Genomic DNA, 18,039 nt, shown 5'->3' with positions numbered 1-18,039 from the left:
CCTGACTGTATTTACAATCCAAAGAAATCCGGCACTCAGGTGTATAAACAACGCGGTGAGGTGCCTTTCCCAGAAACTACTAACGGTGAAATGGATGGCACTCTGACATACACACATCAAATGAAGACGCTGGCAGCACAGCCTTAAAGGTCAACATTTCGGAGTTATACTCCTTTATCAAGACGCAAATAGTAGTAGTGCCCTGCAATGTACCAGCATTAATGACCATTAGTGACAGTTATAACATAACAATATGACCCAGCAATATGCCAGCAGTTGTAGCTGTGGTCAACAATTTACCAGCACATCCTCTGATTTGAAACCAGATTGTCTAATGTGCATATACAGTATATATATATATATATATATATATATATACATATTTACAAATGCACACTACAATACTTATTCAGGATAATCCATAGTAATAATCGGTATAATATATGCTAAACATGTAAATAGTGTCCTTTCTTTCTTTATAGTTTCAGGCATGCTGCCAGTAGGACCACATAGTTGCCAAGGTAACAGTGTAAGCCAATACCGCCACCAGATAAACACGGAAAAGTAGGATATCAAGGACATATCCAATCTGCAACCACTCTTTGGCTATATCACGATATTCATCTCTTTTCTCTAGATACTGCCGAATCGATGCAATCTCATGGAGGATACTATCCACTGCTACTGAGCTCTCTTTTGTAGGCAGAATTACTCCCATAGAATTTTCATAATCTTTAACATTTTCAGAATTGTAATGAGCCAATTTATCTATAAGAGAAAACATATAACAAATTATCATCCATTTGAGAACTTTGAGGTTAATATATTAACAAGCCCTTTATTTGGAATCGGTATAAAATACTGCCGGCCGCATGGCCGGCGGTTCGATTCCCGGCAGCGCCTGGCAGACATCAGCAGAGTTCCCAGCAGCGGAAGCCGGCAGCGCTGGAAATCCTGATCGTGGATAGGTAAGTACTATCTAACCTAACCCCCTAACCCTAACCCTCCTTAGGGGTGCCTAACCCTAACCTCCCCACCAAGTACCTAACCCTAATCCTCCCTCTAAGTGCCTAACCCTACCCCCTCCCTTCCCCGCTGCCTAAACCTAAGTCCCCCGGGGGGGGTGCCTAACCCTAAGTCCCCCCTGGGGGTGCCTAACCCTAACCCTCCCTCCCCCTAGCCTAACCCTAACCCTCCCGGGGTGGTGACTAACCCTAAGTCCCCCCCCCGGGTGCCCTAAACCTAACCCTCCCCCCGCGGCTGTCCGGTCGCGGCGCCTGGCATCCCTTCGATCGGGATGCCGGGTGCCTGTCTCCCGGCATCGGGGAAATGTCAGGCATCTAGATATAAACGCCCGGCATTTCATCCCTCGCCGGGAAATGACAGTCGGGAAGATTGCTGCCGGTATTAAGGCAGCCGGCTTCCCGATTGTATACCCTTTATCTCAGCTCAAAGACGCATCCTGAAACGCCACTTATCACAGCAATGCAGGATGTTTTTGTGATGCAGTGTATCAAAATAACAGTCACTGAAGAGGTGTTGTGCAGACTCCCCCTTTGGCGACCATTTGTTCCCCTGTATACTGCAGTCCATTTGCACAAGAGGAACTTGCCCTGTCTTAGTAGGGGCTAGACATGTGCGCTGACCCCCATGTTTTGGTTTTGGATCTGGATTTACCTTCGTGTTTTCGTTTTGCAAAACCACCCCCAAGTGTTTTGGTTTTGGATTCGGGTATAAAAAAACAATAAAAAATCGACAAAACAGCTAAAATCTCAGAATCCAAAACCCAAGTTTCTTTATTAAATCTGAGTTCCGAAACGGCAACAGATCCAAACCAGGACTCTGTTCAAACCGGATCACAAAAGTGAATCTGATCCTTGACCCGGTTGTACTTGGAACTCTTAAATTTGTGTGTGTTCGGATTTCTGAATTCCAGACCCACACATCTCTATAGTACAGCCTACATAAAATCCATATATATCTAAAAAATAATTTGATGCTCTAGGCAACTACAGTATTTGATGTGAGTGCATAAAGTGCATGTTACATATCATTTAAACACTGTTTATATTATCCCCCTATATGTTACTAGCTTCTCCTCTTGTCATTTATTCTGTATGCCATTTTTTTTAAATATATTAAGGGGAATAAGATAATTTTACCAGTGCTGCTGTTCTCCATTTGTTGGGACATGTCAGAACTGTGGATCCGAGATGTACTAAATTTCTTCTTGTCTCGAATGCACAGTAAAACTGTGATTTTCTCCAAGACCAGCTTCTTCATCCATTCAGGAACATGTGGCTGGAGATCTTGTTTGTGTACTAGTCGGACGATGAGTATAGTCTCTGTCAGACTGATGACTAACAGTGCCATACAAACAACAAAGTACACACCTGCCAATACAGGTCAAAAACAGAACCATGAAATAAGGGTACAAAAATGTTAACAAATCAGTATTTATTTTTCAAAGCTATGAGTGTACCACACATTGTGGACAGACTAATATAGTGATATTCTGGACATATTCTTACAGTGATCTGAAGGTTTGAAGCTAACCGATGGCCTTTTGTATGATTTATACACATTTCACAATAGGATCCCTGGGTTTATTTCTTGGTTTTCCCAATAACTACAAGATAACATTGGATACATGTACCTGAAAGCTGTTAAAATTAATTTTTATTGCAGGTTAAAAATGTATAAAATTCAATGTGAATCAGACATTCAATAATAATAAAAACAAACTCTATATTACAATTGTAGTAAAATATGTGTATTGTTAATCATGTACTTATATACATTTGTTACAACATTGTATGATAATGAATGCAATATAATTCACATAATATACAACATAATATAAAAATGGGCATATATGCGAAACCCCTTGTGCATATTTGTAGAAATTTGGCTAAATGTGCACTTTGATGAACATGCTAAAGAGCTTTTAGTATCAGATAAGTACTTTCATCAGGGAGTGCTGTGTTCTGTGTATACATTATGATGGATGTCGCTGTCCGGTGCTGAAACAATGAGCCTGCAAGATGAATTGAGTCAAAGTTCCTGATTCTGAGTGAGATGCAATGCCAATATTCATGCATATGGACAATATTTTTCAATTGTGCATGTGTCAACATCATGGTCATACAGCACGTGTCAAATGGTGTGTGAGCACAAAGTTGAACTATCAGTTTAGATGCACAGACTCAGAAATATATTGAAAATGTAATGGGCGTACCTTGACAGTGACTCGAGGGAGTCACAGAGATGGCCCGTCTTATGGGCTTTTAATGGGAGTGTCGTGGGCGTGATACAGAGTGGTTGTGGGCTAAGACACACAATCGCATATAATAGAGGCCACACTCTGATGTATAATCTGCAACTAGCATGGGGCTGGTGCAAGTTTCGATGGGGTGACCAGTAGTTGCACCAAGCTGTATTTCAGCATTTAAATGCTGAAACTGGCCATGTCAGTTCTGGCATGTTCAGACTCATGGCTCTGCATAAAGTCACGGATGTAAGACCGGCATAAGATGCAGATATACGCTGCAGCATCCAACTTAGGATCAGGCCCAAATTATTTTATTTTATTACTTTTGCTTGCATGGCCATATTGCATCTTTCTGGATTTGCCTATGTCTGTACGGAACACCTCTCAATTTAGCAAAAATGTTGCCCTCTCACATTTTCCAGGTTGTGACTTTATTAAACACCATCAATCTCCTGCTGTATAGCCTGTTTTTGCTCATGCATTGCAAACACCAGTCAGTCTAGATACGTTCCTTATTTTCCAGTCAGTGTGTATACTGGGATCTGCCCATATGTAATTAAACAAAGAAGCTGTTTTAAAATGCTCATTTTCATTTTACCATTGTCTGAATTATAACTTATTTATCCCACTGGTGATACAGTAGATCAAATACTATAATAAATGACTATATACAGTATGTCACTGACAGGTAAAACTATACTACAAGCACTATGAGCCGTATTCAATTTGAGCAGACCCGCAATACTTTTTCACCTCCCGAAGTTTTCGCCTGCGTATCGCTATATTCAGTTTGAAAGTAGGCGAGAACAGGACCCGGTGAAACTTAAACAAGTGGAAAGTACTGTCAGATTTGGGGAAATCAGCCTGACACCCCCCAAAAGATGCTCTGACATGGGGGTTAGCTATGATACCCCCCCGATTTGGCTTGCTGAAGGTATTTGGTGTTTTTAAACGGGCTCAATAGCTGCTAAATAGCGTTTTTGTACAAGTGGTGCAGAATAGTATTCAGGAGTTTTTTTTGCAGAAAATAACTAATCCCCGCAAATTTGGGGTAGTTGAAAATGGGGGCCAGCATATTTTAAAGTTGCTAAAGTTAAGCTTAAAAAAACGTGAAAAATCCACCTGCCACAAGCCCCTGCAATGAAAAACACCTCGGGCATACTTGGGGACACCCAATTTCAAAGTGATTTTTTGGGGTGTTCTTAAGTGTTTTATAAAAACATTTTGACACAGTTTACCTTTGGGTGACTGTACCCCAAAACCCCAATACTGCACTTTTTTTCAAATTGAATACGGCGATACTTTTCCGCCTGGCGAAATGACGTCATCGGCGTAAAGTTTACGCCAAAAACACGCGAAAATGGCTTTTCGTCTCAAATTGAATACGGGCCTATGTTGGTTAATGAGAAATGAGAGATCTGTCATTTTCATATAGCAATATACTGTAGCTTATGTCATACTTGCAGACTCTACCGCAAAGGGGTGGAGGATCCTGAAAATCGAGTGACGCGCCCGGCCACACACAAAAGAGGACAAGTCTCCTGGTCCGCCACCACCCACAGAAAATACCTCACACCCTCCCTGCTGCAATTGTGAAAGTGGGTGGTCCAGGGGTTGATGATGTGCTTTGTGCCGAATTGAGTAATCATAGCCCAGCTCCCTGCTTTACAATTCCGATAATCTTCATATTGTATAGCAGGGGGCGGGGTCTCGGTGATGTGATTACACCTCAATGCTCTTGCACCACCCTCCATTGCTGCCGCCACGCGCTGGCTGCCCCATACTAGAGGGGGCAGCCAGAATACTGTATGGCTTATAGGATATCCAAAGTTATTTTATTTAACCTATTGTGGTACAAATCATTCCCTAATAATGATAATGAAATCCTTACAATTTTACAAGTTTGGGGGATATAGGGGTTTAGTGTAAGCTTAAAACTAATGTTCCTCTTTAAAAATCTTGGACTTTTTTTACATAAAAAAAACATTTTCAGCCTAATCATGTATCATATCACAAGCAGATATTGTTAGTCCACTGTAACTACTTAACATTTATATTTGCTTAAATACATTTTTTTCTTTGCTTCTAATGTTCTCTCCTTCATTGCATCTGTTTTCCCTTTATTACCTCTAAGACATTGATGTATCTATTCACATCATTAATTTTTATGATGCTTCAACATCTCAATAATATTCAGACATCATTTTACTATTTGATTGTTCTGTACTGATATAGTTTTTAGCTGTAATAAAATAGCGACAGCCCTAAAAAAGTAATTAGACTCAGGGACACAATGGGCCATGATAGCTCGAGGAGAGAAACCAGGGGATTTAGTAGAAGTTTTAAAATATCTCACATGGAAAAAACAATTTCACGTAAGGATTATTCATCAAACAACAAATGACTAGAGATCATTTCTGATGACAGCAAGAAAGTCACAGATACACTCAGTTACCTATTAGTGGGGTTCCAATAGCTGTGGCTGGTAATGTGTCCGACACAATAATGAGGAAGACAGAATAGCCTAGGAGAAGGGTGATCTTGAAGGAGACTCGTTCTCCACTGTCAGGAGGCAGATAGAACCCAATTATGTCCATGACCATAAGGAACATGCTGGGGAGAAGTAGATTCACAGCATAGAACAAAGGTCTTCTCTTAATAACAACCTGTTAGGTAAAGATAGGTATATCATAATGGAGATTATGGATCTGACAAGTTAAGTGTTATTATTTTCCTATAATACACAACATGGTTAATTTAGTTCAGGAAAGCATACAGGGCCTGATTCAGCTTTGGGAATAGAGTGAGAATTAGCACTTAACTGTGTATCTGGACAAACCATGTTGCAATGCAAGTGTAAATACATAAAAAAAATTTGCATGTTGTGTAAATACTGGCTGCTTTTGCATGTAGCCCACAAATACTGCACAGCTTTATTATTACACTTCACTTTAGATGTCAGTTTGGAAACACTCCTCCCAAATCTAAATCTCTCTGCACATTGTAAATCTGCCCACCTGCCGTGCAGCATGGTTTCACCAAGATGATCAGTTAAGTGTTAAATCTCACTCTATTTCCAAAGCTGAATCAGGCCCACAGTATCTTTGTTAAGGGTAAAGTTAACACATCGACATGTTGTTTGAGTTGATTACAAGTTCATTGCATATTTAAAGGGGAATCTTTTTCTCCAGAACTCTATGTAATGTACAGTATGTAGCAAAACATTAAAATAAGATTTAGTTGTCATATACTACACGTTTACCCTGTAACACCAATGGTATCCTATTCATGTTTTATATATGTAAATATTGTTTTATATATGCATATATATGTGATGTGTCATTAATGTGTCATGATGTGCCATTAAAGTGAGAATATTATAAGACTGTGATTGCAGTATGGTAGCTGTTAATTGCCTATTGGGGGCCACTGCCAGTTATAGAGAAGTATTGGAGAGCTTCTAACACATTTGCACCAGCAATGACTGTAGCCCATCATGACATCACGGTATCCTAAAGGTGGACTATGCCAGTTATCATCCCAGTTGTAAGGCAAACAGTGCAATATTAAGCACATTGGATAATATCACTGGCAATAACGCAGAATGTATGGCCACCTTCTATCTCTTCTATCCCATAGAATCCCTGATCACCCTCTTGTATCTTGAAAATGATTAGCATACTCGCTATCTAAAATTGATGGCATTATAAATTAATTAAGAATAGATGATAATACACTAATGATCTCATTCAGAGCCGCTTGCAAAAAGTGAGCGCTCGCTCTGAATGAGGGCGGTTGCTTTTTTTTTTAAGCCGGACTCCTGGCCGCTCACTAAGCTGTGGGTGACCACCCACAGCTTTTGCAAGTGGCCAGGTGATGGTCGCGACCATCGGGCTTGCGACGAGACCCTTGTGGTAGGGTCTCGTCTGCCGCAAGCCCCAGTGAGCCGGTGATGTCAATAGGGCCAACCACAAATGGCAGGCTTTCCTTCAAGAACGCCTCCGTTTGTCCAGCCACCCCCCCACCCCGCCTACAAAACGGGGTGAGCTGTCGTTCAACATCGATAGGCGCCCTGTTTGTAGCGAGCCCCAGAGCGAGTGAATTTCTCACTCGCTACGGGGATTGCACATGTTACGCGTGCGCAATGCACAACCATTGTCCTGCTTGCGAGCGCATAGCACTTGTGAGCGGGACTGAATGAGGTCCTAATTTTACAGTTTTGGACGTGATCGATTATCATTACAGAATTTAAAGATTTGTGAGATAACCGAGACATATCTCATCAATATATTAGTTTCTTGATTTAGACAAGTCCAGCAAATATATGTGAACGGGATTCTGACTGCCAGGGATCCCAAGCATAGGGTTCCCATACCCAACCCATGTGAATACCAAATAGCTTATACACTGGTTGAAACAACAAATCAGAGATAAGGTGTAAGTCACTATCTGCTGACACAGAACTCACATGAAATTTCATTTCTGCAAAACTGTCGTCATGTTCCACAAACATCCTATACTGGGACAAGACATAGAGCAGCTCCCACTCTCCCTTGTTCATAAACAGGCTCTTGTCTTCCTTTACTTCTTCTGGTGTCCTCCATAAAGAAACATTGATGTCCTGAACTAGAGCAGACGGATCAATGTTACATGATGTTCTTTAGCAATTAAACACACTGAAGAAACATATTTCACTTTGATTACATGGATTATTTCAGCACTCCAGCTGGTCCTAATTTTTCATTCTATGATCAAGTTAATTATCAGCTGATCAGTGGTTTGCTGAGCATCCTGGGATTTGAAGTTCAGCTGCAGTTAAAGGCTAACATATAAATTCTCATGATGTCAATCACTTTTAGCTGTAGTATCTATAACCTACATTATACTACATACAATAATATTGTTTGCACACAATGAAAATACTCATCCAATTTAATTTGTGAAAATGTCAAATGTTTTACCCCGTTGATAAAATTGAGACCATAGTTCATAGTTTGAATCATAATGATTATTAAATGAAAGATTTGAGATTCACCTATACATTTTTGTAGACAAAGTCATCCTCGCCAGTAAACAAAAATGAAAACATTTTAATTTAGAAGAAAAAAATGGTGTAATTGTCCATTTTAGGAGATCATCATTTATCGGAGTTAAACATTAGAATCAGACCAGACAGTATCACATATCGATGATCATCTGTCAATAGAGCAATATAATCAGGGGATGAAAAGTATAATGGCACATATGTGCCCAAGGTGGGGGGAGGTATGATGCAGACTGGACATCTGATAAATCAGTTACTGAATTGATGGACAGGCTGGTAGGGTTGCAGTAGCCTATTAGGCACAATGGGGAGGGTTACTGGTAGGATAAATAGACTAGTTATGGGAGGTTTCACCCTCTTTGTAATATGATGTCCACTTTTTTATAGCTACAGTCATGTTATCCTTACTATTTTCCTTGCTTATGCTTCTGTCTATAAGATGTTATGTCTTCTTCTAACTTGACTTGTCCTACAGAGGTGGTACAGCGTGATGGGAAAACATTACTCTTGGGCAGCCACAAGTGGTCAAGAGGTTGTTGTGGATCACTTCCCCTTGAAAGAGAGATGAGTTGTAACTGCCAGTGAGGGGGAACCTGGGCACCTTCCTTCAGATAGAGCCCAGTACTGTGCCAGTAAAAGGGGGAAATGAATCTCCACAACTCAGTTTACATCTGCCCTATATGTTATGTAGTGTTGTAGCTGGAGCTGATTGGCTGCAATGCTTTTTCAGTTACCAACCCTCTTATTATTATACTCAATTAATAAATGCTGTAACCTGTTACTGATAATTATGTGTCTTTGTTTTATTTTAGTTAAGTTGGTTTATACTGTAGTCAACTTATCCATTTTAAGGCATCATTATTTGTCAGAATCATACAAGTGTGTGCTGCATGGCACCAGATGAGGGACAAGAATAATAGTATTTTATATGATATAGGATTGATATATGTCTATGGCAGTTTGGTCGCATTACAATGAGGACTGTATTTTAAATGGAGGCACATATTTTATATGGTGGAAATATTAGCAGCATGCAGTTCTTTGATCTTCTATTTAAAAATAATACTTATGTATTAAAGTTTCTTCTTCATCTTACTCATGAATCAGAGCTTCTTGCTCTTCACTCATGGCTCACTCATCACTCATCCTTTAACTTGTCAATTGTCGGTCACCACTTATGGATTTGACTAGTCATTCATCATACATCATGTTTTATAAATACTCTTCACACAAAATCCTGAGAAGAGATAATATTTTACTCTGACAAATTATGAGATTTTAAAATGGACACACTGATTGGAAAAGTGATATAATTATATTAGTAAGCTATAGGTAATGTAATATTTCATTTAGGCAAAAAAAAAGAAAAAGTTTATTGCCTGCACAGGTTTAATAACACATTTGTTTAAAAAAAAAAGCACATTTGGAAAATGTGTCCAATAAACTTATTCTACAGTACAACAAAGTGGCAGAAAATCATGGAGTTTTCTGGCATCCACTTTCTGGCCAAGTCTCCCCCAAAATAGAACACATCTAGCGCAGCACCTGTGACTGTAAGCTGTCTGCTGATTGGTGGATCAGTTGATTTGGGCATGAAGATGTTTAGTGGAAAGCTCTTTAAACATGATGGGGCTCATGTAATAGGGTTCCTGTATTTTTAAAGTGGCTATCATATTAAAGGCAAAACCAAGCTGGTCTTGCCTTTAAAATGATTGCTGCATTAAAAATATGGGCACCGTCACATGAATTCTCGCACTGGCACAAGCTCGCACCCTATTACATAAGCCCCAATATCTGTTTGGACTGTATGAGTTGCTACACATTTGTTATAGATGCATTAGATCAGGGCTTCAACTAGGTTGCACTAGGTCAGGGCCGCTAGGGGGGCACATGACCTGGGTGCCGGACTTGAGGGGGTGCTGGGGAGAGGTTGCCAGGAGGCTAGGTTGCTGCTCTTGTGGGTTTGGAGCCACATCACGGCCTTGAGGGGCACAGAGACACCGTCAGTCTAATGTGGTGCTGGTCGCAAGCCAATCAGTGATCGCGGACTGGCAGCCAATCAGCAAAGGCTGCTGGTCCGTGAGCTCCAATTGGTTTGTGAGCGGCGCCACATTACAATGACGGCAGTACTGACAGTTCCCAAGCATGTGGCAGCCCCATCCTGCACCACCCCGGGCTCACCCACCGCACAGCCCTGACAGGTAAGAGAAGGGAGATGGGGCATTACTGTGGCTTAATGTAAAAGAGGCCTCACTGTTGCATAATGTGTAAGGAGCCTTACTGTGGCCTAATGTATAAGGTTGCATTACTGTGGCATAATGTATAAGGGGCATTACTGTGGTATAATGTATATGGGGCATTACTGTGGCATAATGTATAAGGGGCATTACTGTTGCTTAATGGATAAGGGGCATTACTGTGGCATAATGTGTTGTAAGGGGCATTACTGTGGCAGAATGTGTTGTAAGGGACATTACTGTGTGGCATAATGTGTGGTAAGGGGCATTACTGTGGCATAATGTGTTAGAAGGGTCATTAATGTGTGGCATAATGTGTTATAAGGGGCATTACTGTGTCACAAAACCACACACCCTTTTCGTCCTCTATGTTGTATTTTTTTGGGTGGGTGCCAAATTATGTCCTTGTCCAGGGTGACAAAAATCCTAGTTTTGGCCCTAAGACATTAATTAAGCAAGAAGTAAAGAACATATATTAAGGTATTGTAAAGCCATTAGAACTAAGCATTTCCATCCTGAAAGCCTTATCTATGCCAGTCAGTGCCCTGCACATAATGGATTGAATGTATAGGTCCACTGGTGTAACTACCATAGGCGCAGGGGGTGCTGCTGCTCTGGGGCCCGGACCGACCCAGGGCCCGCCCCTCCCCCAACACCTACAGTGCCAGGCCAGCCGCTGCTGTGGTCATGTCCTCCAGCAGTGTACTGTGCAAGGCAGGCACATCTGCCCTCCAATTTGGCTCTGCCTCTGGCTCTCCTCATTGACTGATACTAAGAGGAGGAGTGGCCGCATCCTCCCAGTATCAGTCAGTGAGGAGAGATGAAGCCGACCAGGAGAGGTGTGCTTGCCCTGCACAGCGCACTGCTGGAGGACACGACCAACAGAGGTAACTCGGGGAGAGAATAGAGGGGAAAGGGGTCTGCGGACCGAAAAGGGGTGGTAGGGACCTAGGTAGGCCCATGAAAATTTTACTATGAGGCCCCCCTAGGTCTTGTTACACCCATGTGTAGGTCCATGATTATATTGTAGATGTGTGATTTGTATCTTAAGAACTGAAGCCTGCTCTTGTTAGATATACTGTACAGAACATACTTGTGTGAAGCCAACTGGTGAAGGTCAAAGAGCAATTCTGGAGGTCAAAAGGGAAGTTGTAGATATTGAGACTGCAGGCCGTCACCACTTGGATAGGCTTGTAGTTCTGCACCCTGCCTTCATAGTTGACGTAGACATAGGGGATATCTGGGGACTTTCCAACATCAACACTGAGGAGAAACAAATACATCTAGTTAAGGAACATTACAGAAAAGAACAACACAAATTATCATTATTAATAGCTGTGCATGTTATTTGTTCATGTCTGTGAGTACTTTATTTAGATCTACCAAACTTACATCTAATAAAGCAATAAGGAAGTTAACTCTTCCATTTAAATGTATGGTGTCAGTTAATAACAGTACCTGGAACATAATCTGTAAGCGTAAATGCTACTGTTTATTATCTTTAAATGTGAAGCTCATCATCAGCAAATCTACCAGGACTGTCAAGGTCAGGACTCAGACAATTCTCAATTTTTTTTCATGTGCAGAACGGGTTCTGTGATCTCACCCACAGTTCCCCCAAGCCTCTTCATGATTGACAGGCAGAAGCATTTTGGGGGCAGGGACGGCCTGCATTCCTAGAAACAGGGGCGTGTTGCTCACGTTTCCTAAGAGTCCTGAGGCTCGGGTCTGCGTCCATGGGTGCAGACTTCCTGGCCTCTCAAGCAGCCAGGGGCTGGCCAGCCTGTTTAAGCCGAGGCTTACTCAGTTGGTTGATGTCGGGGAACATTGCGACCATCGGTCATGACAGTGACCCCAAACTGTGATTTCAGTGCGGGGATCACAGATGCTGACAGGAGGTGTCGTTTCTCTTCAGATGCCTCCTGCAGCATTAGGATTTTAGATGGACGGTATTGCACAGCCGCCTGTGTGCAGCTGTGTAATACCGTTCATCTATGAATCAGGCCCTTAGTCTGGTAAACAGACTATTTTCAAATGCTGAGTACGATATATAAAAAGAAGCGGATTAAGGATTGTCATCTGTAATTACAGTATACACTATGGACCTGATTCTGAGTTATCTGCACCTGCAGCAACTTTCCTGTACGACCATGAAATTCTACTTACCTTCTTATGCTAATTCAAGAATCCACCAAAGTGGGCAGAAAATCCATGCGACTGAAGCTCATCCCGTCCACTGGGTATATGTCTGCAGACACAACCGTCATCAGTAGTATCTGGACTTGCAGCAGCACCATGCTAGGTACAATGATCTGTCAGATACAGATGTCCTATCTCCTTCTGAATGCTACAATCATGCATGAAAGTTGGATTACCTGCCCATGACACTCCCACAAACTGGGGCAATTCCTAGCAAATGCATGGTCGCCACCCAGGTACCAGCCTAGAAATGCCCATTTCACCAAAACTGTGTTCCTTCAAGAAACCAATGAATCCATTTGGAGGAACAATCTCTGGGCCTGATTCACTACGGATTGCTATTGCGATCGCAGCTGTGATTACGCACGCAGGTCTGCTGCGAAAATATGCTAATGTCTGCAATCTCAAAGCCATCGCACAGCCAGCATAGAGACGCTTCCTACTGTCCACTACTATTATCTTACATCCGTAAAACATTGCAATCCTGCATATACATCGGTACCATCTAGTGACATCGGCCCCTCATGCACAATTACAACAGGTCTAACCTTACTCAGAAATTTTACTAATCTCGTCGCACGCAGTGAGTACTCAAGCTGCATATCCCGTGGCAGTAGATAATTTATTCATGCCAATGCAATGGCGTTCAAATGGATATGCACACCTGCGTTTCTCCAACCACTCCCCTGTCACCACCCCCAAATGCTGACGTCCCGTCCCTCAGTATGCAATAGCTTTGTATATGCATAGGTGATCGCAGTGTGTTTACAATGCTAACTCACGCACGCACAGTGCGATGCATGCGCAGTAGGCACCACCGGCCGATCTGCATATGCTGTCGCAGTTTCGATGAATCAGGTCCTCTGTCCGAAGTGTAAAGGTGCGTACACACGTAACGATTTGTTTAGTTAACGATTTCCCTTCAGATTTTCCCTTGAAAAATAGAACAAATTTATGTAATGAAGTGAACGATTTCATCAACGATGGTGGCTGTGCTTAGCTGAGATCGCCATGTAGGACAGTCAGAATGGGTGATGAACGATAACTACCAACTACAGATGGGAGCGCGCATTGGTAGTTTTCGTTTAGCGTTTTTCCCCTGAAACTGGATGAATTTTTGAGCGACTTAACGATAACGACATCGTTAACGACAAATCGTCCAAAAAATCGTTACGTGTGTATGCACCTTAAGTCTGAACTTTTCCTTATGCTCATTACGCTGAAATCTGAAAACTCCGCTTGCATTTACACTTGGGTCTGCTCAGAATCAGGCCCCTCAGTATGTTCTCACCTTTGTATACCTTTTCTGAGTACCGGGAATGAGGATCACACCAAAGATGCAACTTGACACAACATTGTTGCCACGTAACCACCCAATACCTAATTTCATCATGTACCTCTTTTCTTATGCCAGTTGCACACAACGGGCCTGATTCACAGTTGTACGCTGATGCTCATGAAGCTGCCATTTTAATAGCTGTAGAAAATATGCTAATGCAGCAGTAGCCGGGACTTTTACTGAGATGCCCACCTGAGCCATGGCAGCTGTCTACAACTCTGTACACATACGCAGCATCGGATGCAGGTCAGGCAAACATCGACTCCTTGGGTGAGTCTATGGTCGCCGTAACTGAGACACCGGAGCCCTGTTTCCTGTGTATGAGACACGCCCCCGACATGGTTGAGACACCTGCTTTTTTAGCTGGCAGTCCCCATTGCCACCCCCGAGGTAGATGCATGCACAGTAGTACAAAAAAAAAATCGATCCATTTGCGAAAACATCGGCATAACTTACAACCCTGAATCAGGCTCTGTGCTCACTATATTTCACTCTAGTTCTTGTCTGTACACAATCAAGTCAAATATTCTAGAAGGCGGGAGAAGCGCTGGGGCCACTCTCTTCATCCTAACAATCCAGGAGTATGTCACAGTAGGAAACAAACTGCAGCATCACAAGTAAATGGGAATAAAATTACAGGTAATAAAATGGTTTCAGAAATTAAATTACTTTATAATATATTAGGATTAGGAAATAAATAGTCCAAAAATACTTTGTTCCTAGATGAAAGATGTTCTTCACATTCTATCAATTTTTTGTGTAAGACACAAATCAGCACATAAGCACAACAAATTTAGGGCCTGATTCAGACCCGCTCGCGAGGCGGCTCCGTCGTGCGCATGCACGAGACCCGGATAGCGACGGGCAAGCCGTCACTCCGGGTCTCGCTGCAAAGGGGGCGTGCTGTCTATGTTGAGTGACAGCACGCCCCCTTTGGTGGGCGGGCCGGGGGCATGGCTGCCCAGACAGAGGCGTTCCCATGGGAACACCTACCGTCTGGGGCCAGCCCCACTGACATCACAAGTGATGTCAGTGAGTGGACTTCTTGCTCTGTAAGAGCAAGAAGTTCACTGGGACTTGCGGCAACGAGACCCTACCACAAGGGTCTCGTCGCAAGTCCGATGGTCGTGATGCTCTTCACCATCGCGACCATCATCCTGGCCGCTCGCACTAGCTGTGGGTGGTCACCCACAGCTATGCGAGCGGCCAGGAGGCCGCTCTAAAAATACAATAGGCGGGCACTACTTCAGAGCGAGCGCTCTGAAAGAGCTTCCGGCTCTGAATCAGGCCCTTAGATCTTACCTTTTATGGGCATATCTAATGTGGGTACTGGAGGGTGTGCACTATCTAACAAGTTCTGATTGGATCATTGCATATTGACCACGCCAACTTATATTACTTAAATCATTGCATTTCAACTATTTTAAAAATACAGAGAGATAAAGGGGGGTATTCATAAAAGCTTGGAGATAGATACAATTGTGAGAGATTCAGTACCAACTATTCAGCTCCTAACTGTCACTTTTCAAACACAGGGGTCTATATACTAAACCTTGGAGAAAGAGGAAGTGGATGGAGATAAAGTACCAACCAATCATCTCCTGTAATTTTTCAGAGAAAACTAAAAGATATATCTATGTGCTACAATCTGCTAAATTTGTGAGCAGTATGGAATGAATCATGCACTAAATAAGTGGTAAAAAACACATTTAATATATACATATGTAATTTTTCAAACACAGGCCCGTATTCAACTTGAGCTGAGCTGCGATATTTTTCCGCCTCCCGGACTTTTCGCCTACATCGCGTGTTTTGTAGGCGGGAAAGTATCACGCGCATGCCCACGTATCGTTGTATTCAGTTCGAAAGTAGGCGAAAATGGGACCCGCCGAAACTTAAACAAGCAGAAAGTCCTGTCAGATTTGGGGAAATCATCCAGACACCCCCCAAAAGATACTGTGACATGGGGGATCACTATGGTTACTCCCCCGATTTGGCTTGCTGAAGGTATTTGGTGTTTTAAACGGGCTCAATAGCTGCTAAATAGCGTGCAGAATAGTATTCAGGAGGTTTTTTTGCAGAAAATAACTTATCCCAGCAAATTTGGGGTACTTGAAAATGGGGGCCAGCATATTTTACAGTGCTAAAGTTAAGTTTAAAAAAATCACGAAAAATCCACCTGCCGCAAGCCCATGGAATGAAAAAAACACCTGGGGCATACTTGGGGACCCCCCAGAGTCAAGTTCACTAGTTTTTAACTTTGTCCTCCAACATTTTTTTTTTTGGTCCCAAATTCAAAGTGATTTTTTGGGGTGTTCTTAAGACCTTTTTTTTTAAAAAAAAATTGACACAGATTACCTTTGGGGGACTGTCTGAAGGCTGCACTGGGTTCCCGCAATGTTGCACCCCAAAACCCCAATTCTGCACTTTTTTCCGCCTGCTATATTCATAGGCAAAACTTTTCCGCTTGTTACATAGCATAGACTTTCCGCCTAGGCGAAAAGTCTTCCAATTTGAATACAGAGTAAAATCAAAACAGGCGAAAATGACATCATCGTCGAAAACTTTCCGCCAAAAACACGCGAAAACGGCTTTTCGGATCAAATTGAATATGGGCCACAGCCGGTAACGTGACAGTCAGGAGCAGATTGGTTGATACTATATCTCTGTCCACTTTATCTCTCTCCAAAGCTTAGTACATAGACCCCTGTATTTGAAAAATGACAGGAGCTGATTGGTTGGTACTTTATCTCTCACAATTGTTTCTATCTCCAAGCTTTCAAGAATAGCTCCTAAAGAGAGAAGAGACAGAAAGGTGGGGGGGGGGGGTTATGAAACACATTGGGGCTTTTGGACACCACTATGGGACACTTATGTGATTCTTTATTTCATTCTATTACCATACTGTTATATTTTATATTTGATGTACCCAATTTATTGTAACTAAATAAACTTGTGTTTTATATATTACACTATTCTCCAAATTTCTACTATTTTATACCATTCCATCTGGAGGAGTGGGCTTTTCTAAATGTCCAAGAACGCACTGAGGTTAATAAGGATAAAAGTGTAAAGATCAGCCTATCATAATTAATTGCTGATACGATAATTGTGCGTATTTGAATCCCACAAAGAAAATACAAGCAAAAAGACTGCATATCTGCTGCTATTATATTTTGGGGTAACTATGAAAATAAGATACCCGTAAACCAGTTTGTGATAAATATACAGCCTTTTACACATGTACTGTACATCTGCAGTGCATCTGGCACAAATACTACTATTTTTTATCTGGGTGCTTGTGTCGGAATTGGTATGTGATGTCGGCTATCGGGATGCCTCCTGTCACAATACCGACAGTGGTATCCCGATGATTGGTATCCTGACAGGGGTTGGATTAGTATGTGTTCTAGATATCTGGTGAAAATCAATATGGTGGTGTATTGAACTTGGTCTATAAAACGTAAGGCATTAATTTGTATATGATGTATGTGAGGAGTACTATGGTAAGTCAGTATGTAACACATTCTCACTCAGCCTAGATTGCTAAACACCAGAGGTGTAACTAGGGTATTTGGTGCCCAGTGCAAGATGAAAAATGGCGTCCCCAACTGTGTGCGCATGCCAAAAATGGGTGTGGCCACTGGAAAATGGGGTAGCTTGATATAGTTCACATTCTTATTAATCTAAAATACAGTCATGTCTAGGATTTGAACGTAGCACCTCATGCTTTGTACTCAGTCACCTTACCTATGGAGCCACCTGCTACTACAGTGAAAGCCTGTGAATTCTCACTATATCATGCTACTTCACATCTTATTAATCTAAAATACAGTAGCTTGATATAATTAGAATGCACAGTCTATCCTTGTAATAGCAGATGGCTCATTGGTAAGCTGTCTGACTGCAAAGCATGAAGTGACAGGTTTGATTCCCAACTATGACTGTA

At 42.0% G+C, this 18,039-nt stretch overlaps 1 protein-coding gene across 1 annotated transcript in view; it reads right to left on the bottom strand.

The window, feature by feature from the left end:
- Positions 1-475: 475 nt before the first annotated feature.
- Positions 476-18,039, bottom strand: part of HTR3A (5-hydroxytryptamine receptor 3A) — a 34,821-nt gene continuing 17,257 nt past the window's right edge. Inside the window, exons 5-9 of the mRNA XM_088443020.1 lie at positions 11,646-11,815; positions 7,740-7,897; positions 5,727-5,937; positions 2,163-2,393; positions 476-768 (exon numbers count right to left, since the gene is read on the bottom strand). Of these exons, the coding sequence (XP_088299146.1) occupies positions 485-768; positions 2,163-2,393; positions 5,727-5,937; positions 7,740-7,897; positions 11,646-11,815 (1,054 nt within the window). The 3' untranslated portion in view covers positions 476-484. The remainder of the gene's footprint in view (positions 769-2,162; positions 2,394-5,726; positions 5,938-7,739; positions 7,898-11,645; positions 11,816-18,039) is intronic.

This window comes from Taudactylus pleione, unplaced genomic scaffold (assembly GCF_031769625.1).
Source record: "Taudactylus pleione unplaced genomic scaffold, aTauple2 ptg000322l, whole genome shotgun sequence".
Classification (NCBI taxonomy): Eukaryota; Metazoa; Chordata; class Amphibia; order Anura; family Myobatrachidae; genus Taudactylus; species Taudactylus pleione.
This window is presented reverse-complemented; position numbering and strand designations above follow the sequence as displayed.